The sequence below is a fragment of the Lithobates pipiens genome, unplaced genomic scaffold, assembly GCF_037356315.1.
Source record: "Lithobates pipiens isolate NorthernLeopardFrog02 unplaced genomic scaffold, aLitPip1_a1.2 Scaffold_27, whole genome shotgun sequence".
NCBI classification, from domain to species: domain Eukaryota; kingdom Metazoa; phylum Chordata; class Amphibia; order Anura; family Ranidae; genus Lithobates; species Lithobates pipiens.
Genome location: NW_027507788.1, coordinates 223,778,362 through 223,799,196, shown reverse-complemented (window position 1 = coordinate 223,799,196; position 20,835 = coordinate 223,778,362). Strand labels below are relative to the sequence as shown.

General features: G+C 45.2%; 1 protein-coding gene and 1 long non-coding RNA gene across 9 annotated transcripts in view; one reads left to right on the top strand and one right to left on the bottom strand.

The window, feature by feature from the left end:
* Window positions 1-7,267, top strand: part of LOC143934562 (uncharacterized) — a 31,616-nt gene extending 24,349 nt beyond the window's left edge. The window contains exon 4 of the long non-coding RNA XR_013263305.1: window positions 7,048-7,267. This is a non-coding gene — a long non-coding RNA (uncharacterized LOC143934562). The remainder of the gene's footprint in view (window positions 1-7,047) is intronic.
* The window catches only part of KCNAB2 (potassium voltage-gated channel subfamily A regulatory beta subunit 2), a 330,950-nt gene that overhangs the window by 8,342 nt on the left and 301,773 nt on the right, over window positions 1-20,835 (bottom strand). For all 8 annotated transcript variants that reach the window (XM_077458287.1, XM_077458289.1, XM_077458288.1 and 5 more), the window contains 2 exons: window positions 11,812-11,897; window positions 2,248-2,368 (listed from right to left, as the gene is read on the bottom strand). In XM_077458287.1, the coding sequence (XP_077314413.1) occupies window positions 2,248-2,368; window positions 11,812-11,897 (207 nt within the window). The remainder of the gene's footprint in view (window positions 1-2,247; window positions 2,369-11,811; window positions 11,898-20,835) is intronic.

The following is a 20,835-nucleotide window of genomic DNA, read 5'->3' as shown; positions in this document are numbered from 1 at the left end:
AAAGGGTTAGGGTTTCCCCTTGAAAAACAAGGTTAGGACTCAGGGATTGGAATAGGGAGCTCCTCCAAAGGTCAAAGGTCACCAGCCATGTCCCCAGAGGTCAAAAGTCGAGAGGCGTGGCTGACCCACCCCCACCAAAGTGTTCTGTCTACCCCAACTAAGTCGGGGAGGGAAAAAGTCGAGGAAAGTGCTTGGCCCTTTCCATAAAATGCACAGATGTGAACTACATCCATAGGAAACCATGTTAAATGGACTGTAGCGTGTTTCTGCAAAACTGAAAATGCACTTAAAATTGCATAGGTGTGAACCAGGCCAAAAAGCTAGATTTTAACTTAAAATTTCCCAACCATCTGCTACCGACCCCCCCATGTGCAACCTCTAAGGAGACATCTAAACCAGGGTTTTTCCAATTTTGACCTTGGAGGAAGCCTTGCCAATAAAGTTTCAGATCTCGGGGGAACCCCTGAAATAATGTCTACAAAATCTACAGCTCACAGAACGTTGGTATGATCAGCGAGCTGTTGATGTAACAATTATTTTTAGAGATTGCATTAAGTTATGAAATCAGTATTAAAATGTACCTAATTAATTTGAAACTTGTGCTTGCTTTTTTCTGCACAGATGCTTAATTCTGGGTAAAACTTGAGGTAAACAGTGTAGGGCAGGAGAGGGCAGTACTATGGGGAAGCGGGGCACATAACAGTCCTGGTTTCCTTCATATTCAGAGCATGGCAGGGAAGCAGTCGTGATCAATCCTCGTGTGGTGCTCTGTTCCCTGCCGGCCCCTCCTCCCCTCCTGTCCATCCCAAGAGATGTCACATACAAGCACCTGGGCTGAACAGAAGGGGAGGAGTCAGCAGGTGAACAGAGCGTTACAACTAGCACTATCAGAGCCACTTCCCTGCTTATCACTGCACGTGTCGGCAAATGAGGATGTGATCTACCCGTCAGCTGCCTAATGCTGACAGGTAGATCGTGGCAGAACCCCTGGGGGGGGCAGGAGAGGGCAGTACATGGGGGAAGCGGAGCACATAGCAGTCCTGGTTTCCTTCATATTCAGAGCATGGCAGGGAAGCAGTCATGATCAATCCTCTTGTGGTGGTCTGTTCCCTGCCGGCCCCTCCTCTCCATCCCAAGAGATGTCACATACAAGCACCTGGGATGAAGAGAAGGGGAGGAGTGCGCTACAACTAGCACCAACAGAGCCACTTCCCTGCTTAGCTCTGCACGTGTTGGCAAAGGGGATGTGATCTACCCGTCAGCTGCCTGAGACTAAAAGGTAGATCATGGCGGAACCTCTGGGGATCTCTAGTGGAACCCTGGTTGAGAAACTCCTCTGATCTAAATGCTGCAGGTTGTGCAGCTATTAAACAGGAGACTGCAGCAGCATCACAATCAGACCAATAGCTCGGTCGCTACCTTTATGCAGCCAACTCGTAGGTGTACAAGCAGGGTAAGGGGAAAGGGGGGCGCATACTATTTGGGCTGCTATAGGGGCTCCTGGGAGTTAGGGGCTAATTTGTACTAAATGGGGGGGGGGGGGGGTCAGGCAAATGCTGGCACTCTCTCCTGCAGTTATGTTGCCCTGGAAATTGCACAATTCTAGGACAGAATATTCAAGAAGCAGGAAACGTTCTTCACAACCGCTCTCCTTGTTTATAATGTCTGAGTGGTCCAAGGCAGTGGTCCTCAACCCTGTCCTCAACTACCCCCAACAGGCCATGTTTTGGGAATGTCTCTTATATAAAATAGCTGTCCAAAATGCCAAGCCATTGGCTTTAATTTAAAGCACCTGTGCAAGATAAAGGTTAATCTACACACATGGCCTGTTGACTGTACTTGAGGACTGAGGTTGAGAACCACTGGTCTATGGCACCAGAGTCCGGCACTTAGACATAAAGGAAGCTTCCACCATTTCTTCTTGATGTGAAATAGACTGGACGTGAAGAGGTTGTTTGCGGGCTGCCCACAGCACTTGAATATTCTGGACCATGAAAGATCCAGGGTATTTTAAAGGCCACTCCTCATCTGCACAAGGTGAAGAAGTGTTTGTTCTTGAACCATTAAATACAGAGACCAAGAATTCAACATATACATGGGCCATTTAGTGATTATAAGTGCCACTTGGTCTTAGCATGGCAACCAGGAAACTATCATTCTCCAAAGTAGAAGTCAGCAATGGTAGCCTGCAAGCTTCAATGACAAGTTTCCCTTTAAATACCCTTTATATAGAGAGCGACACCTTACCAATCTTATGGAAGAGCTCCGGAAGTTGGACTTCTACCTTCTCCCTTTGAAACATGTGATATTCGGCTTGTTCACAGATGGGGGGAATCAGATTAAACTGCCGCGCTACAGAGTATGCTTCCTACAAGGAAAGAGGGAAGAGGGAATAAACCAAGAATGTCACATTGTTCTGGACCTCTGTGGCAAGTCAACCAGCAGGGGGCGTATTGGGGGAAAACAGATTAGTAAATAAGATATGGCTTTTTAAAGTAGATCTGAACCAAAAAAAAATATATACACAGTGTCTCACAAAAGTCAGTACACCCCTCACATTTGTGTAACTCTTTTCTTCTATCTTTCCATGTGACAACACTGAAGAAATGACACTTGTCTACAATGTAAAGTAGTGAGTGTACAGCTTGTATAACAGTGTAATTTTGCCGTCCCCTCAAAATAACTCAACACACAGCCATTAATGTCTAAACCGCTGGCAACAAAAGTCAGTACACCCCTAAATGAAAATGTCCAAATAGGGCCCAATTAGCCATTTTCCCTCCCCGGTGTCATGTGACACATTAGCGTTACAAGGTGTCAGGTGTGAATGGGGAGCAGGTGTGTTAAATTTGGTGTTATTGCTCTGACTCTCTCATACTGGTCACTGGAGGTTTAACATGGCACCTCATGGCAAAGAACACTCTGAGGATCTGAAAAAAAGAATTGTTGCTCTACATAAAGATGGCCTAGGCCAGTGATGGCGAACCTTGGCACCCCAGATGTTTCTGAACTACATTTCCCATGATGCTCAACTACACTGCAGAATGCATGAGCATCATGGGAAATGTAGTTCCAAAACATCTGGGGTGCCAAGGTTCGCCATCACTGGCCTAGGCTATAAGAAGATTGCCAAGACCCTGAAACTGAGCTGCAGCACGGTGGCCAAGACCATACAGCGGTATAACAGGACAGGTTGCACTCAGAACAGGCCTCGCCATGGTCCACCAAAGAAGTTGAGGTCACGTGCTCAGCGTCATATCCAGAGGTTGTCTTTGGGAAATAGACATATGAGTACTGCCAGTTTTCCTGCAGGGGTGGGGGGTCAGTCTGTCAGTGCTCAGACCATACGCCGCACACTGCGGCGGAAATAGCGCCGCTTTACCGCCAGCGTGTCCAGCGCCTCAGTGTGAAAGTAGCCTTACTGTTGGCTATACTGCCTCTTACAGGAGGACATTGGCAAAAAAAAAAATGGTTAGCCAGCCAAGAGAAGCCCTCATCTACCTAGCATGACTCAGTTTTTTGCTAGTGCCCTAGAAGGATGGACAACTTTTCCTTAGCTCCGCTGAGAAAAGTCTAACCTGTCTTTGCTAGCATTTCTTCTTCAGTTTCGGTTTTTCCTTTGGATTTTTCTTCCATTGGCTTTAAATCAAAATTCCACGATATCACTGCTTTAGCTGGTCTCTGCCTTTCCCAAGTCTGACTATGAAGTGTTGAACCCCAAGCCTGCAGGACTGGATGTGTGGGGCTTGCCTGGAATGTCTCAGTTGGGTAATGGGTTCCACACTGTGGTGCTTTTGCAGACTTTCGTGTTCTAGTAAATATTATCCATGGAGCCCTTTCCAGGTCCAGAGCTGTGGAATTGCTTTGACACTTGCCCTTCTCTGAAGACTGTTAAGTAAGGTGGTTCTGGTAAAGCACCAGTAAATACCTCGCTATTTGCACCACTAAGCATCTTTCAGAATTCAGGTTTCCGGTTTTTGGTAGTTTACCGCAAAAGAGGTTAACGCCGATGGGGGAATGCTGATGCCATCTGCTGAGTGAAGTCTCACATGCCCGGGCTCAGCTCTCCTTATAGGGGAAAGGCTATGAGCCTTCCTGGGATCGGTTCCTTTTAGGGATGGTCCCCCTTTGTTATTGGCAACATCATGTTGCAGTTCTTCTCTTCCATTCATGGTATCTCCTGTTTTTTTGGTTCTTTACCTTCTGGCTAGTTTAGGTTCAATGCACCTTCTGTGCTGATTCGTTTCCCCTCATGGTGACCTTCTTCTGGGTCTCAGATATCAGGTGGATTTCCTATGTCCTCCCTTTGGTTGTATAGGGAGGTTCCCCCCAATATGGGGCTCCGAGTCATCCAGTTCAGATTTGAATTTTGTCCTGGGCTGCAGGCCTTCCCCAGCATTCTTGACGGCCTGTTAGCCATTGTCCTTCAGTGAACAAAAAAATGGATTTTTGTACTTACTGTAAAATCCTTCGCGATTAGTCAGTTCTAGGACACAGGTCCATCCTCTTTGTGTTTTTGTTCATTTGCTTGGTACTAATTGCTAAAAACGGAGGCATGCTGGGTAGAGGAGGAGATATCCCTGGGTTGCCTACATTTTTCTTTGTTTGCAAGTGTCCAATACTCCTAAGAGGATTGTTGTGACATTCTAAAATATTTATAGAAAGATTTAAGAAGGCCAACTTGGTTTAGGGATCCGTGTCTCCGTCCTGTGGGCTAATTAACATACACATTCAATTGTACGTTAGACCAATGTAAAATCCTGAAAATATTGAAATAAATTGGGTTTATATTAAATAGTCCATCGTAAGAGCTCCAAGAATTGCAGAATTGCACAATTTCCCAAGTTGTGTCAGTATCCTTCTTAAATCTCTTTCGACTACCACAAAAATTCAGTTTCCTGTATAGCCTTTAAGCCAGGAGTAGGCAACCTTTCAGAGGTTGAGATCTACCCAGACAACATGGAGGAAATTAAAGATCCCTGGTGGGGTGGGTGTTTGGGCAGCTCCCAATAACAAGATGACCTTAAACTAGGTAGAGGGTTCTTTACTGTAAGAGTGGCAAGGATGTGGAATTCCCTTCCACAGGTGGTGGTCTCAGCGAGGGGCATTAATAGTTTCAAGAAACTATTAGATAAGCACCTGAACAACCACAACATACAGGGATATACAATGTAATACTGACATATAATCACACACATGGGTTGGACTTGATGGACTTGTGTCTTTTTTTTTCAACCTCACCTACTATGTAAATATAAATGAGCAACACATCATCCCCTACAGTAATGCACTCTCCCCCCAACAATAGTGTCATTTGCCCCCCCCCCCCCACCCCAAACTGTAGTGTTCTGTACCCCCTATAGCAGTCCCCTGTGCCATCAAAAAGTTTCCTCTGCCCCCCCCTCTCAAAGCAGTGTCCTATGCCCCCCTTCACATCACCCCCTACTGTAGTGTCTTGTGCCTCCCATAGCAGTGTCTTGCCCCCCCAAATGCAGTGTTTTCTGCCCCCTTCACATCACCCCCCTTACCCCATGCAGTAGCGTCCTCTATCCCCCTACACATCATCCCCTACAGTAATGTACCTTCCCCCCCTGCACATCATCCCCTATAGTAATGCACTCTTCCCCCAACAATAGCGTTTTCTGCCCCCCTTTACATCACCCCCCAACTTTAGTGTCTTGTGCCCCCATAACAGTATCCTGTCCCCCCCCCCCCCCCTTACCCCAAACAGCAGTGTCCTCTGCCCCCCCTACACATCATCCCCTACAGTAATGCACTTTTCCCCCCAACAATAGTGTACTTTGCCCCCATCCTATACATCGCCCCCTCAAAAACTGTAGCGTACTGTTCCCCTCATAGCAGCCCCCTGTGCCAACCAAAAGTGTCCCCTGCCCCCCCCCCAAAGCAGTTTCCTCTGCCCCCTTTTACATCAACCCCCACTGTAGTGTCTTGTGCCCCCCATAGCAGTGTTCTGCCCCCCCAAAAGCAGTGCCCTCTATCTCACTTCACGTCACCCCACCCATAGCAGTGTCCTGTCCCCTTAGAAAGTGTCCTGTACCCCCTGAAAGCAGTGTCCTCTGCCCCCCCTTTACACCCCCCACTGTAGTGTCCTGCGCCCCCCATAGTGCCCTGCCCCCCCCCCCCCCCCCCCAAAGCATTGTTCTCTGTCCCCTTTCACATCACTCCCCCCACACACACAATGTAGTGTCCTCTATCCCCCCCAATAGCAGTGTCCTGTCCCCTTGCAAAGCATCTTATACCCTTTGAAAGCATTATCCTTTGCGCCCCCCAAGGTAGTGTCCTCTGTCCCCTTCCCATCACTCTCCTACCTGACAGCGTATGTACAGCAGAGTGGAGAGCGGGAGGAAGGAAGAACAGTACTGGATGGAGGGGGGGAGCAATAGCTAACTTTTCATATTAACAAGCGGGTGATTAGTCACCAGGACATGCTGGTTATCCTGAAAGGTTAACTAAGGCAGTGCCCTTCATCCAGTACTGTGGGGGGGGGGCAAGGGTGTTTTTGTGATTTATCGGCTGCTCACAGTTTACAAAGACATTGCAGAGCGAAGCACCCATGCTCTTGTGCTTCCTTCCAAGTAAAATAAAAAAAAAAAAAGAAATGAACAATTCTGTTAACATGATATAAATACGTCTTCATTGATGCAATAAGATACAATGTCAGCGTCTGAAACCATTATAAAAGTTTGCATGGTGTGAGATGGACTGGAAGATATATGGAGGGGATTCAGAATGTGCAATTAAACCGCCAGTGCATATCTATAAAACTAAAATATATCTGAAGTTAGCTAAACGTACATTGTGTTCTATATACAGTATACATATATTCTGGGTTCAGTCCGCTGTCCCGTGTAGTGGAAAAATGCTCACTTAACTCCAAAAATAATTACGCTGCACATCTTCTGGAAGCATTTAACTGTAACTAGCTCTTGTCTACTCAACTCAACATCAATGCTCTTTTTATATGTTTGTATCTAATATTTATTTTTAGCCAAAAAGCCGGCTTCTTTCTGCTATAATATCTTTTAGTCTTCGTTTTTCTTAGGCTGCCGGTGGACAGGGAGATCCCTCGTCAGGACAATTCCCTATTGGGGTGATGGCGGATTACAGGACACTTCTTGTTGGAACTTTTGAAGTATTCTGCTTTTTATTGGACAATTAGAACAATTTTGAAACATTTTAAATCTGCAACTTTCAAGTGATTATTTTTTTTTTCTTTTAAAATAATAAACATTCTACATCATGCTTACCTGCTGTTTGCATTGCTTTTGCAGAGCAGCCCCGATCCTCCTCTTCTATGGTCCTCCACCCGCGCTCCTGGTTCCTACCCCCTGCTGAGTACCCCCATAGCAAGCTACTGCGTGCTTGCTTCCGAGTCGGCTGTGTGTGTCCATTGACACACACACACACACACACACACACACACACACACACACACACAGCAGCTCAGCCCCACCCCTTACTCCCTTCTCACAGGCTGTGACTGACAGCAGCAGGAGCCAATGGCTCAGAGGTCCCAGCTGAAAGGCATTGTAACCCTTCCTACCTGCACCTTGCGTTTTACACTTGGGTTGGTCACAGTTTCAGGATTTCATGTGTTGCCCTGTATGAACATTCAATAGTAGGGTAAATCTTCATGTGTCAGCAGTTTGTGTGCGCAAATAGAAGGCATGACACTGCACAGGTTAATGCAATACCTCTGTCTGCAGTGTGAGAACTGACACTTCCTTGGAAGAACCTATATATCCCACAGTCCCTCAGTCTAGTGCTCTGCAGGTGAGAGCTACACAGTAATTAGATCTGACACAGACACAAATAAGCAGAACAATGAAGGGAAGAGATGTGCTTTCATCACATTAGCACTCCCACATTTGAGATCCAACACAGAGGAAATGGCCATGCATTGATTGGATGCTATGTGACCCTGACATATGGAAATCGCTCAGCAATGACACTGCAACCACAAGTGAGCCTATCAATACAAGGTAAGGCAAGCAAACACGGGGAATAGAACTCTACTAATATGAAGTTACAACAATGAAAACATCTGAAAAGCGTACAATGCCTTTAACTGCTTCTTGCCTGCACCATTGTATAATGATGTTCAGGCGGGAACCCTATTGTTTTGGGAGTCATATGATATCCTCCCTACGTGCTCTGTGTCCACCGTATGCAGAGGATGACTGATCAGTGTACCGGACCGCTGCCCATACCATGTGATCGCTGTGACCAATCACAGCAGATAACATGACAGCTTCCTTTCATGCCATTCATTGTATACAATTGTGTTGCTAGCTGTGATTGGTTACAGTGATCAAATGCTACAAACAGGGCCAATCACAGCGTATTTGTACTATGTGGTTAGCTGTGGCCAATCACAGCTAATCACAACAGTACACAGTGTCTACACACTGTCAGACAGAATTATGGCAAGGCACAGATCTGGCCAAGGTTACCAAAAAACTTTCTGGTGCACTTAAGGTTCCTAAGAGCACAGTGGCCTCCATAATCCTTAAATGGAAGATGTTTGGGATGACCAGAACCCTTCCTAGAGCTGGCCGTCTGCCCAAACTGAGCTATCGGGGGGGGGGAAGAGCCTTGGTGAGAGAGATAACAAAGAACCCAAAGATCACTGTGGCTGAGCTCCATAGATGCAGTCGGGAGATGGGAGAAAGTTATAGAAAGTCAACCATCACTGCGGCCCTCCACCAGTCAGGGCTTTATGGCAGAATGACCTGACGGAAGCCTCTCCTCAGTGCAAGACACATGAAAGCCCACATGGACTTTGCCAAAAAACACCTGAAGGACTCCAAGATGGTGAGAAATAAGATTCTCTGTTCTGATGAGACCAAGATAGAACTTTTTGGCCTTAATTCTAAGTGGTATGTGTGTAGAAAACCAGGCACTGCTCATTACTTGTCCAATACAGTGCCAACAGTGAAGCATGGTGGTGGCAGCATCATGCCGTGGGGGTGTTTTTCAGCTGCAGGGACAGGACGACTGGTTGCAATTGAGGGAAAGATGAATGCGGCCAAGTACAGGGATATCCTGGACCAAAACCTTCTCCGGAGTGCTCAGGACCTCAGACTGAGCCGAAGGTTTACCTTCCAACAAGACAATGACCCTAAGCACACAGCTAAAATAACGAAGGAGCGGCTTCACAACAACTCAGTGACTGTTCTTGAATGGCCCAGCCAGAGCCCTGACTTAAACCCAATTGAGTATCTCTGGAGAGACCTAAAAACGGCCGTCCACCAACGTTTACCATCCAACCTGACAGAACTGGAGAGGATCTGCAAGGAGTAATGGCCGAGGATCCCCAAATCCCGGTGTGAAAAACGTGTTGCATCTTTCCCGAAAAAGACTCATGGCTGTATTAGATCAAAAGGGGCTTCTACTAAATACCAAGCAAAGGGTCTGAATACTGAGGACCAGGTGAGGGTTCAGTTTTTCTTTTTTAATAAATCTGCAAAAAAAGTCAACAATTCTGTGTTTTTCTGTCACTATGGGGTGCTGTGTGTACATTAACCACTTGCTTACTGGGCACTTAAACCCCCCTCAGTCCCAGACCAATTTTCAGCTTTCAGCGCTGATGCACTTTGAATGACAATTGCGCGGTCATACAACACTGTACCCAAATGACATTTTTATCATTTTTTTCCCACAAATAGAGCTTTCTTTTGGTGGTATTTAGTTACAGCTCGGAGTTTTATTTTTTGCTAAACAAACAAAAAAAGATGCAAAAAAAAAAAAAAAAAAATCATGTTTTAATAGTTTGTTATACAATTTTGCAAACGGGTCATTTTTCTCCTTCATTGAAGTGCGCTGATTAGGCGGCACTGATGGCTGCATTGGTGGGCACTGATGGGCTGCATTGGTGGGCACTGATGGGCTGCATTGGTGGGCACTGATAGGCTGCACTGGTGGGCACTGATAGGCATAGTTAAGGCGGCACTAATAGGCACAGATAAGGCGGCACCGATCGGCACAGATAAGGCGGCACTGATGGGCAAAGATGGGCACAGATAAGATGGCATGGATGGGTGGCACGGATAAGTGGCACGGATGGGTGGCACGGATGGGCACTGATAGGTACCACTGATAGATGGGACTGATGGGCACTGATAGGTGGCACTGATAGGTGGCTCTGATAGGTGGCACTGCTGGGCACTGATGGGCGGCACTGGGGTGCAGCACCTTTGCGGCAGATTGTGGGCACTGTGGGTGGCACTGCTGGATGGCACTGTGGGTGGCGCTGTGGGCACTATGGGCACTGCTGGGTGGCACTGACGGGGGGCACTTACTTTCATTCAGGATGGCACTGCGGTGGGCAGGTGGGCACTGGCAGGGGGCAGGTGGTCAGCTGTATTGCTGGCCGTGATCGGGACTGATGTCCTGATCACGGCCTCCGGTGATCGGCTTTTTTTTTCTCTCCTCGCGCTGTCAGCGCGAGGAGGAATAATAGCCAATTACCGGCTCCGTTCTGTCACATGATCAGCTGTCATTTGCTGACAGCTGATCACGTGATAAGGGGTCGGGATCGACCCCTTACACGGATCGGTGATCAGGCGAGTCTCATGGACTCGCCGATCACAGAGCGCGCCGCTCGTAACCGGGACGACGTCAATAGACGTAGTCCCGGAAAAGTAGATCCGCGCTAATGCCGTCATTTGGCAATAGCGCGGATCTCAAGTGGTTAAGGAGGAAACAAATGAACTTAAATGATTTTAGAAAATGGCTACAATATAACAAAGAGTGAAAAATTTAAGGGGGTCTCAATACTTTCCGTCCCCACTGTGTGTTTGTATGTGTATATATATATATATATATATCCCATAGTTTGTGGACTCTATAATTTTCCTACAGACTAAATAATATACACGGATTTGGGTTATTTTCCACCAAATAAATGTATCAGAATACATTTTGTCCTAAATTTCTGAAGAAATATTATTTATTTGCAAAATGTTATAACATAAATCAAGAAAAACTCAATTTTAAAAAAAAATGTTGGCCTTTTTCGTTTTTTTTTTTTTTTTTTTTTTAACAAATAGAGCTTTCTTTTGGTGATATTTAATTACTTTTTTTTTTTTTTTTTGCAAAATAAAACAGTGGTAATTAAATATCACCAAAAGAAAGCTCTATTTGTTTAAAAAAAAAAAAAAAAAAAAAGATGAACACGTCCTATGTGTACAGTGTTACATGACCGCGCAATTGTCATTCAAAGTGTGACAGCGTTGAAAGCTGAAAATAGGCCTAGGCAGGAAGAAGGTGAAAATGCCCAGTATTGAAGGGGGTAAAGTGCACCAAACATCACTTTTTATTGAAGTGCATCCAATTACACATTTCCCAATATCTATTAAATTTGGGTAATAAGCCCCGCCCCCATCATGTTAAGGGTGACCACCATTTGCAGGAGATTCGGGACACGTGAGACGGACATGAAAGGTTTCCATGTTTAGTGTCTCTGGCCAGCTTTACACTGCTAGTTTACTATGTAAAGTCTGCCAAACCAGGCAGCTGTCTAGGGCAGTGATGGCGAACCTTGGCACCCCAGATGTTTTGGAACTACATTTCCCATGATGCTCAACTCCACTGCCGAGTGCCTGAGCATCATGGGAAATGTAGTTCCAAAACATCTGGGGTGCCAAGGTTCGCCATCGCTGGTCTAGGGACACCACAATATATAAACTGTTTACTTTTAATACTTAAGTGTTCTTTTTCTTTAGCAATGACAAATCAAAGATACAAACTGTAAAAAAATAAAAATAATAAAAAATTAAAAAAAAGTACCATTATTTCCATAGAGCTCCAGCGTGAGGTACCCCAGTACATGGCCATTCCTTGGTTGATGACATGCGTCATGGCCCGGACGGTTTCTGTAGAGGAAATAACGAAGGGAAGACGGGACGGTAAAAAAAAAACTTGGTTAAACCTTCACAGATGACTTATACCATGCAGAATGCTAAAACTACAACACTGTGAAAGAGAAATGCTGCAAGGACATCTTGCAAGCAATGTAACCAATCTACACCCATAGGTAAGCGATTAATGTGCAAGAGGAATACCAAAATACGCGCCTTTCGCCACCTTCCGCATGGCCAAGCAAGATGAAGAGTTTTACAAAATTCAGGCAAACACAAAGCTGGTATCAAGAACACCAAGATTAGCAATTTTCAGGATAAAAAAAAAAAAATCCACCAACATTTTTTTTTTTATTATTATTTATTCTTTTTGCGTATGGCAAAGGTATAAAACAGCAACAGTTGTACTCGGAAGAGATCACTTCAAGGACTCAAGTCTAATGTAGCTGTATAGAGGTTGCAGTGAAGGAGCCGAAAATGTCCATCAATGAACATGGATGTCCTCTCAGCTATCCCCGGTGTCCATGCCACCCTCCTCCTTGTATTGGGTATGCAAGGTAAAGAGGTTCGGGGGGAAGAGTGTGATACAACTATGACCCCACAAAGGTACCATCTCATAAGAAGCATGTACTATACTGAAACTAAATTAGTGGAACTTTAAATGCACCCTGTAGGGCAGTGATTCTCAACCAGGGTTCCTCCAGAGGTTATAGGGGTTCCTTCAGCATTGGGCCATTTCTGCCTCTTGGATAAGTTCCCACCGACACCATTGATCTTTTTAGCTCTCTGTAAGGAGGTAATTCTTCCCAATGACCACAAGTGTGAGGACCATTCTTCCCAATGACCACAAGTGTAAGGACCATTCTTCCCACTGACCACAAGTGTAAGGAACATTCTTCCCAATGACCACAAGTGTAAGGACCATTCTTCCCAATGACCACAAGTGTAAGGACCATTCTTCCCAATGACCACAAGTGTAAGGAACATTCTTCCCACTGACCACAAGTGTAAGGACCATTCTTCCCAATGACCACAAGTGTAAGGACCATTCTTCCCAATGACCACAAGTGTAAGGACCATTCTTCCCACTGACCACAAGTGTAAGGACCATTCTTCCCACTGACCACAAGTGTAAGGACCATTCTTCCCAATGACCACAAGTGTAAGGAGGTAATTCTTCCCACTGACCATCACACTAATGTATCATGTGTTGTAGATTTCTAATTGTTAGCAGGGGGTTCCCTCGAGACCGGAGAACTATTTCAAGGGTTCCTCTGTGTTGTAAAGGTTGAGAAAGGCTTCTGTAGGGTCTAACAAGCACTAAGAACCAATAAGACTAAAAGTAAACTAATCTTTAATTTTACAAATGCATATAGTTTGTTAAAGAAAAAAAAAGAAGAGATAAAACTTGTTAAAATCAAAGTTATAGTCTTGTTGTCCTGGCTTAGAGAATCCGTGGAAGTGGCCTATGCGCTTCGCAGGCTAACCTGCTTCGTCGGGGCCTCGGATCTTGTGAAAAATTCGAAATGCTCCGTACACATGATCGGACTTTCCGACAACAAAACCGTGTATTTTTGTTCGAAGGTTGTTGGCTCCAACTTGTCTTGCATACACACGGTCACACAAATGTTGGCCAACAATTACGAACGTAGTGACGTACAAGATGTACGTGATATCTCCATGACCAACGCCAGTTTTGCAAGACCGAGCGCTTCCAGCTCGTACTTGATTCCGAGCATGCGTGGACTTTTGTCTGATGGACTTGTGTACACACGATCGGAAAGTCCGACAACAAAAATTTGTTGGCGGAAAATCTGAGAACCTGCTAGCCAACATTTGTTGGCGGAAAGTCCGGCAACAATTGTCCGATGGAGCATACACATGGTTAGACTTTCCGCCAACAAGCTCACATCCAACATTTATTGTCGGAAAATCCGATCGTGTGTACGGGGCATAAAAGTACTGTTCAAAAGTTGTCACCAGCCTGATGGAAATGAAGCCTGGGGGAGCCCGTGGGGATTACCTCCGTGTAGCCCTAACAGCAAGAAACGTTCTCACATGATGGTGGAATGTTGAATGCTCGTGATAAGTTTGGCATTTAAACCTCACAAGTGTCGGTACAGACCTCCGAAGCAAGGGAGGAGGTGGTAAAGAGTGGAAAATGCCAATATACGGGGCTTTGTTAGTCGTATCGGAACAGATGGAGTCTTCGCTGAATCCACACAGAAAACCAATAGCGAGTTGTTCCAATCAAGCATAAGTGCCACATGCACCTACATCCCTGTGTTGCTGGTTGGCCATCAATATGGAGATGTAGGTGCATGTGGCACTTTTGTTCAAATTGCTTGAAGTCTAGACTGGAACAACTCACTTGTCCACTCTTTACCTCCTCCTCCCTTGCTTCGGACGTCTGATTTGGTTTACATGCCAAATTTATCACGAGCATTCAACATGCCATCATCACGTGAGGACGTTGCTTCCTGTTTGATTACTTCCATGTAACTTCTGACTGTAACTTTGATTTTAACAAGTTTTGTCTTTTTTTTTTTTTTAAACAAACTTTATTTATTTGTAAAATAAAGATTTGGTTACTTTTCATTTTATTGATCCTAGTGCTCATTAGACCTTACAGGGTACATGTAAATTCCCACTCATTTTGTTCCAGTATAGTACATTGTATTAGGTATGACTGCAGTGCCCATCATTTAGTATGACAGAACGCAGGGAATCAAGAGAATTTGTAAAAAAAAAAATGGCACCCCCTCAGCTTCAGAAGACATCGTCTATGCGAGGGGTCTACAGCTTGCAATTCAGCGGCGGTCTAATAAGAGTGCTGGGGATGCCGTACTTCACAAGACAACAGGAGTCTGCAATGCAGAGAACTAAATAAGGCCAGGTTGACTTTTAAGGTGCCCACAAAACAGGTACACAAGAAACCTTGTTGGGGAGATCCCTACTTTTTTTTAAACAAATGATGTTTATCGGTTTTGAGGGCACCTAAAAAGTCTGACATAATTTAGTTCTCTGTATGACATATTCTGGATGTGGTGCTTTTGTTGGCATCCAGTTATGACCTTAGGAGGTTAATTTAGGGTCCCTGCAATTGTTAACTTTCACAAAGGGGCCTATTTACAATGGATTGGACTAGCCCAGTGGTCTCCAAACTGTGGCCTGAGGGCCGGATGTGGCCATTTGCTTGCCTTTATCTGGCCCTTTGGGCATTACTCCTCAAACTGACACCAATGGATGGGATGCCATTCCTTCTATTGACACCAATGGATGGGATGCCATTCCTTCTACTGACACCAATGATGGGGCACTATTCCTCCCACTGACACCAATGATGGGGCAAAACTCCTCCAACTGACACCAATGATAGGACACTATTCCCCCCACTGACACCAGTGATGGGGCACTATTCCTCCCACTGACACCAATGATGGGGCAAAACTCCTCCAACTGACACCAATGATAGGACACTATTCCCCCCACTGACACCAGTGATGGGGCACTATTCCTTCCATTAAAACCAACAATGAGGCATTGTGTGCTCCCACTGGCCAAATTACAACCCCTTAAAGAGGTTGTAAACCTCCCTGCAGTACTTGTACCTATAGGCAAGCCTAGAATAAGGCTTACCTATAGGTTCTGTAATTATCTCCTAAACGTGTGCTATTTGGAGATGTATACTGTGCTGATGATGTCATTGGTGCATGCGCTTTGATGTGTGCTGTTTCTTCAGGAGTGAGTGCTGTGACTGGCGGCTCCCGCGCGCATGCACAGGAGTGACGTCACGCGGCTCCGGCCAGTCACATAGCCAGAAACCGTGGCCCATGGAAGGAAGAGGGGCAAACATTGATGCAGCCTGCAGCAGGAACAGAACAGGCTTCTTTTGCAGGTGTCACATAATGTGCTAGTATGCGATGCATACTAACACATTATGCCTTTACTTTGCAGGGCAGTGGAACATGTTTTTTTGTTCTTTTTCCCCCGAAGGGTTTACATTCTATGCATTAAGATAAAAAGCCTTCTGTGTGTAGCAGCCCCCCTATCACTTACCTGAGGCCCCCCCCCCCCTCTGTCCAGGGATGTCCAGCTGTCTGCAATTTGCCCTACTGATTGGCTGAGACACAGCAGTGGTGCCATTGGCTGTCGCTGCTGTCATTTAAAGTCAGCTAGCCAATCAGTGAAGAGAGGGACGGGCCCGGGTCGGTGCTCCGTGTCTGAATTGACACAGGGAGCTGTGACTTGGCTCGGGTGTCCCCCATACCAAGCTGCTTGTAGTGGGGGCACTCAACAGGAGCGAGGGACCAGGATCACAGAAGAGGGACCCAAGAAAAGAAGGGTCTGGGCAGCTCTGTGCAAAACCACTGCAACATATTTTTTATGGGGGGGGGGGGCGACTTTTCAATCATTTTAAAGCCTAATTGAAAAGTAAATAGTCCCTTTGCTTAGAAAATTTGGAAAACTCTGTATTCATGCCCAAGGCCTCAACTGGTCAGCTTTAAGACCCACTCCCTCCTGGAGATAAGCCATACCCCCTTCCTATTCACCAGTCCCATTCCAGAGCCTGCAAAGGTCCCTATACATAGTACCTCTATCCACGGCCAAGGAACTTGGGGAGGAAAAAAACGTTTCCAGGCCCCACCATTTCATGAACCCCATGGGGGCCAAATGGTGTTTACAAAGCTAAGGTTCCAAAACTGACCAACGCAGATACACCGGATAGCCTGTAGTTAAAAACTAGGACTAGGTCAGTTGTAAAAACTGCAACCACTGCCTAAGAAAACCTCAAAGTTCACAATACATAAAAAGCTCAAAGCCAACAGTTCTAGTTTGTGACAACAGAAATACACGATGTGCTCCACTTAAATAAATGTGGAAAAAAAGAAAAAAAAGATACCTACCTTGCACCAAAACAAGTGTTGCCATCTGCTCTTCCTGACTAGTATCAGCACAAATATCTCTTGACTCTTTCACACAGCCTTCTACGGAGAACTGCTGACTCCAGAAATAGTCCCCTAGCTAGCACCACTAAAAACTGCTGATGCCGTTCTCACATAAAGAAATGATGGTGTAGCAACTCAGTAGCTGAGGGTAACTACAGCCGAGTTGGATTATTAAGACCTGATAAAAACGCTATTCTCAACCACCGGTCCGTGGCCTGCTGCAGCCCCCCATGGGACTCCAGCCAGCTGAAGATCCCGTAATCTCCCAATAGTGCTTCCTAACCTTCCACAATGGACTGCAGTGCCGCCCCTGCCTGCCACAGGCCTTTGCAGTTCCCATCAGCCTACTGCAGAGCCTATAGACTCGCACAGAGCTTCTACTCTCCAACAGTGGCTTACACTGCCCTCCAACCTCCTACAGTGTCCCCCCTAGCCCCATTTAGCATCTTCCAACCTCCCACATTGCGCCCCTCCCAGCCCCTTTAGCATCTTCCAGTCTCTCATAATGCCCCCAACTTTCCACAGTGGACTGCAATACCCCCCCCCCCCCCCCAGCCTGCCATGGGCCCTTGCAGTGTCCATCAGCCTACTGCAGAGCCAACATCCTCCCATAGTGCTCCAAACCTCCAACAGTGCCTCACACTGCCCAGCTAGCACCTTCAAGTCTCCCATAGTGCCCCACCAAATTTACAGGGCCAGCAAGTCTGGTGCAACCTAACCCCCCCCCCCCCCAGAATACCCAATCCCACCCAGCTCCACCCAAGATTTCCATACATATTTTCAATTGCTATACTTTTATTTTGTGAGCATAGACTTTTTTTTTGCTGAGGCATAACAGGTTTTGGAGGAATTTACCGGGCCCTGGTCTCAATAAAGTTGAGGACCTTTGTACTGGACTACCCAAAGAAACCAAAAAGTTTCAAAAGCTGTGACAACAGGACATCTGAATGTAACACAACACTGATAATCACTGTTATTGTAGTGCTCTTTAAAAATGATCTCTTCTCGTAATAACTGAAATATTTCTGGTCCATATTTCAGCACAGGTACCATCACGGACAGGGCAAGTTACAATGTTCAGGAAGTCTGACAGTTAGTATTGTAGTTACATTATATAGACAATGCATCCTTCAAAGGGACCAATATATGTCAAGAAAAGGGAGCGGGGATACAAAAAAGGGGCAAACCTTAGATTCTCATATTTATTTATTTTCCCCATATATGGCCCACACTTCCTTTGTGATCACCAAAACAGGAAGTTAGAACTTTGTGTTCTAAAATTCTTCTAATGCCGCGTACACACGAGCGGACTGTATGGCGTACTTAGTCCGTCATACAATCCGACGGACAGTCCGTCGTACTTTCCACTGAACGGACTTGACCACACACGGATACCCAAACAGTCCGTCGAAAGCTTGCGCGATGACGTGTACAGCACGTACGACGGGACTAGAAATAGGAAGTCCAAGACACAGCAAAGCACCCTTCCGCCGTGTAAATCCTTTCTGGGCATGCGCCATTCTTAGTCCGTCGAACTAGCATACTGTCGAGCGGATTGTCCGCTGAAACCAAAGTATGACGGACAGAATTTCGAAAAATCCGAAATTCTTAGTACGCCGGACTGCATGCTGAAAAAGTCCGCTGAAGCCCACACACGAGCGGACTGTCCGCTGAAATGTGTTTCGACGGACTAAGTACGCCATACAGTCCGCCCGTGTGTACGCGGCATAACTCTTCCCCACTTTTCCTTCTCAATCTAAAATTGAAACAAAAAAATAAAACTTAAGCCGAAGTTTTACATTTAAGGAAGCTAACATCCAATGCTCTCTTCCCCATTCCCCCATCTACCATGAAGTGGGTGGGTTTGGGAATCACCAGCTCTAAGGGGTATTGAGGCTGGTTAGCAATACTCCGCTCTTTCTAATTTTACACTTTTTCTTTTTTCTCACTGCATGTCATCTCCAGAGAAACAAGTCTTTTCTGATAAAGAGAAACAAGAATGTTCAATTTCAGACACTTATTGAAAAAAAATGAAAAAGATATTCCCTACGGATCTGTTCTAAATTCTCAAATTGTTTCACAAAAATAGCAATATTGATGTCAATTTTACAAAACCAGTCAAGTTCTACCAAAAAGATTACCATCAAATCCTCTAAAGCAGTGGTTCTTAACTGTGGAATATTCATAACCTTTAGGGGTATAGGAATCAAATGAATGGGGGTATGGAAATCAAGTTATGGGGGTGTGGGAATTAAATGATTGGGGTATGGAAATAATAGGGGTATGGGAATCAAGTGATTGGCATATGGGAATCAAGCGATGGGGGTATGAGAATCAAATGAGAGGGCTATTGAAATCAAATGATGGGCGTTTTGGAATCAATTGATAATGGTATGGGAATCAAATGAAGGGTGTATGGAAATCAAATAAGAAAGGGTATGTGAATCAAGTGACTGGGTAATGGGAATCAAGTAATGGGAGTGTTGGAATCAAATGATGGGGGTATGGGAATCAAGTGATTGGAGAAGGAGAATCAAGTAATAGGAATCAAATGAAGAGTGTATGGGAATCAAATGATGGGGGTATGGGAATCAAAGGAAGGGGGCATGGGAATCAAATAAGAAGGGTATGTGAATCAAGTGATTGGGTACTGAGAATTAAATGATAGGGGGGATGAGACTCAAGTGATTGGGGAATGGGAATCAAGTAATGGAAGTGTGGGAATGAGAGGGCTATTGGAATCAAATGATGGGGTATGGGAATCCAATGGTGGGGGTATGAGAGGCCAATGGTGGGGGTATGGGAATACAATGGTGAGGGTATGGGAATACAATGGTGAGGGTATGGGAATACAATGGTGAGGGTATGGGAATACAATGGTGAGGGTATGGGAATACAATGGTGAGGGTATGGGAATCTAATGATGGTAGTAATCAGAATCAAATGATGGGGGTATGGGAATCAAATGATGGGGGTGTTGGAATCAAATGATGGGGGTGTTGGAATCAAATGATGGGGGTATGGGAATCAAATGATGGGGGTATGGGAATCAAATGATGGGGGTATGGGAATCAAATGATGGGGGTATGGGAATCAAATGATGGGGGTATGGGAATCAAATGATGGTGATATGGGAATCAAATGATGGTGATATGGGAATCAAATGATGGGGGTATGGGAATCAAGTGATGGGGGTAAGGGAATCAAGTGATGAGTGTATGGGAATTAAATGAGAGGGCTGTTGAAATCAAATGATGGGGGTATGGGAATCAAATTATTGGAGAAGGAGAATCAAGTGATGAAATAAAATGATGGTAGTATCAGAATCAAATGATGGGCATATTGGAATCAAATGAAGGGGTATGGGAATCCATTGGTGGGGGTATGGAAATCCAATGGTGGGGGTATGGGAATCCAATGGTGGGGGTATGGGAATTCAATGGTGGGGGTATGGGAATCCAATTGTGGGGGTATGGGAATTAAATAAAGGGGTATGGGAATGAAATTCAGATGATATGGAGGCTGGATCTCTGAATATTTGAAAACAAAATTTTAATGGATTCTCTGCAATACTGAACTTGAAATCAAAGTGGAAAAATGTACTTACTGTCTGACCTTGATCAAAAATCTCCCTAGGTGTATCTAGCTTGTGTATTTGTGATTTGATATTTGTATATAAATATGATAATATCCTTATGATATCCTTTCAGCGGTTTCTGTTCCAAGCGTTCCATGTGTAATCTATTGGTAAAACTAAGTTATGGACAGACTTTTGGAGTCTTATTGTTATAGGTGTGATAATCAGCAGTCTGGCAAGGAAAGTATAGGGACATCTTGAGTATCCCTACATTGACAAAATGTATCATTTTTAAAATTTTCACTTGACCACAGTCCATTATCACACGTTATAGGCCTCTCCATGTGAGCAGAGAAGAACGTTCTGCAACAAAATTACTGTTCAGAGCTTTTAACAAATTCATTTTCCCCCAAGGTTATCTTAAAAA